This window comes from Arachis ipaensis, chromosome B01, assembly GCF_000816755.2.
Source record: "Arachis ipaensis cultivar K30076 chromosome B01, Araip1.1, whole genome shotgun sequence".
NCBI classification, from domain to species: domain Eukaryota; kingdom Viridiplantae; phylum Streptophyta; class Magnoliopsida; order Fabales; family Fabaceae; genus Arachis; species Arachis ipaensis.
The window spans coordinates 60329389-60334118 of NC_029785.2; the positions used below are offsets into that span (position 1 = coordinate 60329389).

The 4730-nt window shown below is 33.4% G+C and overlaps 1 protein-coding gene across 1 annotated transcript; it reads right to left on the reverse strand.

The window, feature by feature from the left end:
- On the reverse strand, positions 929–3150 carry LOC107630850 (bifunctional dTDP-4-dehydrorhamnose 3,5-epimerase/dTDP-4-dehydrorhamnose reductase). Its single transcript, XM_016334118.2, has 2 exons — positions 2479–3150; positions 929–1699 (listed from the first exon to the last, which is right to left on the reverse strand). Exons 1-2 carry the CDS (start codon positions 3130–3132, stop codon positions 1250–1252), a joined length of 1104 nt encoding a protein of 367 aa, XP_016189604.1. The 5' UTR covers positions 3133–3150; the 3' UTR covers positions 929–1249.

The window sequence follows — 4730 nt, forward strand, 5'->3', positions numbered from 1 at the left end:
TTTATAAAAATTATAGATGTTATATTAAAGATATTTTTAGAAGTTAAAGATCTTTAAATAAATTTGAAAAGACAAAAATTGAGCTATCAGCTATTGATGCCAAAAGGGCTGCGCTAAAGAAAAAGCAATGATTGAAGTAAGTGTTAGTGATATATATTGTGCTAACAATTGAAGTTTTTTAGATGATTTTAGTGATTATTCTTTAGGATGTTATGAATCAATATTTTGGGATGTTATATTAAACTTGAATTTCTTATTTTATAGAGTAAATTTGTATATTATGGAATAATTTTATGTGACCACTCGTGATGATTCTCATGGTAAAATAATAAATAATAAATATACATGTTAACTTGAAAAGGGTTATAAATAAAAAGAAAAATAAAAAGATTTATTAAAAAATGTTTGATAGGAAACAAAATTAAAAGTATCAAGAATAAAATGTTACACTTAGATATTATTATATAATATCTACATCGTTATTACTATTAATGAAATTGATACAATTTAAAAATTGTAATGCAGCTCCTGTTATCATTATTAATGCCATACATGAATTCATGCGGGTGAGAGTGTTATATTCAAATGTTACTGATTTAATTAATAAATGTCACTCATCACTCATGGAATAAATAATGTCAAACATGAAAAGTTTTGGTGTTTTGGACTAACTTTTATTTGGTTACCAAACATTTTCCTTCCCCGGCCCAAAAAGTGTGGGTGATTAACTGCTTCCTACTTGTTATGGGGTTGCACAAAGTTAATTACCATAAGCTTTCTTGTATGACTAATCACTTTTCTTATCCCTATAATAACTCATGACGAAAGCTGTTTCTCTATATTATTGACTCAATCAAATTTTGACCATTAAAGATCTATTGCTGCTATAGTAAAGACACTACACTAGTGTCTTCCAAACATCCATTTATAGCGTTTGAACGAACCAAAAATTTACTATTGAATCCAATTGGATCACTATTCATTCTCAGTCATTACAATCACAATGAGCTCGAAGCTCAAAATCTAATTCAGTGTTTGTAAACAACTCCCATTAAATAATGAGTATATATAGTGCTATTAATACAAAATAGAATACAACATAAAAATATATCCACACCAACTGCAATCAATACTAATGCCAAAAAATGGGAACCCTTTCCTCAGAGTTACTTTGGTTCTCTTATTTTCCTGCACATGCTTACCAAAATGAAATGTGAACTCATGTTCATACCTATTGATGCATGCTTAATCAAGCATTGACCTTTCGATTTGGCTGGAAGACATACTTGACAAGGGACTCCTTAATAGACAAGAGTTCCGGGAACACATTCTTCAACTTAGTTGTATCAAGCTCATTGTTGCTTCTAGGTGCAACGATGACCTTGGCCTGTTCCTCGAGGTCGAAGTTCTTCCATGAGAAGTTGGGGTCAATGTAGTCTTTGTACATCTGTAGGACTTCGTTGTGGCTCACCACACCCGGGTTTGTGAAGTTCCATATTCCGGTGAGGTTCCTCTTTGCCATCTCTATGGAGATGGGGAGTAGTTCGTCCAGTATGGTCATCGAATTCGGAATGTCCACTACCTTGTCGTACCGAGTTATCTTCGTGATGAAGTTCCGTGGGTTTGATAAATCAGAGGAGATAGGCATCCTAACTCGCAAGGTACATACATTATCATAGTTTCTCAGCAGATCTTCTACCTGCAACATACAAGGTGAAACAGGGTAAATAAGTATACTAGCCTAAACCAATGTTTCATAATAGAAATGTTGTGGCTGTCAAATTAGCATTATCCAAAGTTATATAGGCAATTGCTTTTTCCATTTACACTTTTTGCCCTTCTTTCTTGTGTTTTCTTGCAAACTGAGCTACATCTATGAATAAAACATTGGTTAAGTGGTAATTTGACAACCATAACATTTTCTTTTTCTTGGGCAATTGTGCAAATACACCTACTTAGTGTGACTGTTAGATTTAGACACTGTTGGATTGAAGTTTGAAACACAACACAACAAACACCACTTTGTTCCGAAAGACCGAAACACTAGCCAAGTAGCTATTACTGCGGAGGGTCCACATATACATACATAACAAGAAGATAAAACAAACATAACATGTGTGACATTGCTCGAAAGAGTAACTAAAACATGTGACTGTACAAGTGATTCTCAACTTAAATTTCTAATCAAGTGTCAAAACGACCCCACTCATGCAACATGAATACATGACCAACAAAATATATCATTTTTTACTAACACTTTAAATTAAATCTTTAAGTACTAAATTTTAAATTTTAAACTCTAATCCTAATAATATAAAAATAAGGTGTTGTTTGGCTAGTATCAATAAAAGGTATTGGCACCCTAACATTTCTCAATTACAAAAGCTAAGATGACATTAGAACTTACCAAGTTATGAACAGATCTCTTCTATGAAAAAAATTGGCAGAAGTTAAGAGAGAAAAGATAGGTATATATACCATGGCCTTGGTCTTGGAGTAGAAGGATCCAATGAAATTAGGAGTATCCTCTTCCTTGAATCCAATACCAGATCCAAGAGGATGATCCTTATCATATTCAAAGATGCATCCCGTGGCAAAATTAACCAACAACAAACCATTCTCGCGGCACACGTCAGCAAGCGTCAGGGTTCCGACCACGTTGGCCCGTATAGTCTCCACCTTGTGTGATTCACACCAGTCCACGTTGGGCCGGCCCGTCACACCCGCCGCGTTCAACACGTGTGTGGGCTTCGCCGCCGCTATGTCCGCCTCAAGGGAAGCCCTGTTTTCCAGTCGTCCCGACCCGTAGGAGAATTCTATCCCTTGGGCCCGGCAGAGGTCCCCCAGCAGGCCCCCTATCCAGCCCGTTTTACCGTACAGGAGGAACTTGAAGGGCTTGTTAGCTCCGGCGCCGTTGGTTGGAAATCCCATGTATGAAGCTGAAACGCTACTTGTGATGAATCTCTGGGTTTTTCTGTTGGTTTTGACTTCTGAGTTTGTTGTGTATTTCTGCTTTTGAGATTTTTCTGTTGTGAAACTTAGAAGAATGGGATTTTCGGGTGCTAGGTTTCGAGGATACATATATAGCGGATATGAATGTGTGTATTGAATAGGGACACACATTATTTGCATCTTTTTTCCCGACAGTGACTCCTATGAACACGGTTAATCGGCTATTAGTTATTACAAGATTCTATTGTTATTTTGTTGTGCTAAATTCACGAATGGTCAATTTTGCTACTCAATATTTCAATTACCATTATTTTAGGAGTGTAATCCCTATTCCCTGGGATGTGATTCAGCTCAAAAGCGAAAATTCAATTTGAACGACAAAATTAATACTCAAATTGTTCACTCAAATTATATTTGTATTTTAAATTAGTCTCTAAAAATTCAATTTATTTAATTTAGTTTCTAAAGGTTATATTTGTGACTCATGTTAGTTTTTCAATTATTTTTCATAAATACGTACTAATATGAGATGCTGATCTAGACTGTCAGTGTCACATATCAGAATTTCAACTAAGTATAATAGGATGCTGATGTAGTTGTTAGTGACACGTAATATTGACATAAACGGTGGTATTACGTGACAGAAAATAATTTATCTTTATGTCCCAACATGATTTTTCTACCTGTTATTAACATATCTTCATTGCAAATGATTCAATTTAGTCATTAAATTTTGTTAAGTGACTTAATTTAGTCTCTAAATTTTGCTAAACAACTTAGTTTAGTTCATATCATTAAAAGTCATAAATAAAAGTGGTTCGTAGACTAATTTTTTTTTAACTTACTAATTTTTCATATATTTTTCATACGCAACTTAAATAACATTTTACCATATAATAATTTTTTTTCGAAAAACTTATGATACAACAATTTATTTTATAAAAAACTGTTAAGTTTGCAAAGGAGTTGATGAATATGGTATAAGAAAAATATGATTGCAAGAAAAGAATGAATCAAATCTAGATATTTGAGAGAGAAATGAATATAATCTTGTATTGAATACTTGGAATGGGTGAATTACACTTGATCTGAATTGGGATATAAGGATTTTATATATAGCAACGTTGCATAATAGAATAACTACCTAGAGATGAACTAAGAATTCAATCACTCATATAGCAATTGTAACAGAATTTTGAACTTGCTATTCTTGTTTTTTAATGTTCAAGTTATCACTATCCTTCACACTCCCATCAAACTGAGAGAGCGTCTTGGAACCACTCTAGATTTGCTACAAAATTCTTAGAACAAACTGATAGATAAAGTTTTGGTAAAGATATTTGCTACCTGGTCTTGTACTGGAATGTTGGTGACAAATAACTTTTGAGTAGTGACTTGGCCCCTTACAAAATGAAAGTCTAGTTCTAAGTTTTTTGACTTACTATGCAGGATGGGATTGGTTGCAAGTAATCAAGCACTTTGGGATACAAGAAATTTGCCTAGGTAGCTGCTAGAGCTCGAAACTCAGCTTTCATACTTGACCTGCTTATAGCATGTTGTTGATTGCTGTTCCATGGTATCAAATTAGTTCCTAAGTAGACACATATTCGGTTACAGATTTTCTATCATCACAATCACAATCTGCTCCTTAATCTACATTGTAATAACCTACATTTTTAAAAATTTAAATATGAATAAGTTATCATTTATTTTATGAATTGGAGTTCCTTATTTTTAGAAATTATTTTATTATAAAATATTTTACATAATTAAAACTA

What these genes read in the sequence shown, in the direction of transcription:
- LOC107630850 (XM_016334118.2), bottom strand. Translation starts at nt 3,132, where the DNA reads ATGCAAATAATGTGTGTCCCTATTCAATACACACATTCATATCCGCTA. An exon ending in ACTCCAAGACCAAGGCCATG is followed by an intron (nt 1,700 to 2,478) that starts GTATATATACCT and finishes TGTATGTTGCAG; the next exon opens with GTAGAAGATCTGCTGAGAAA.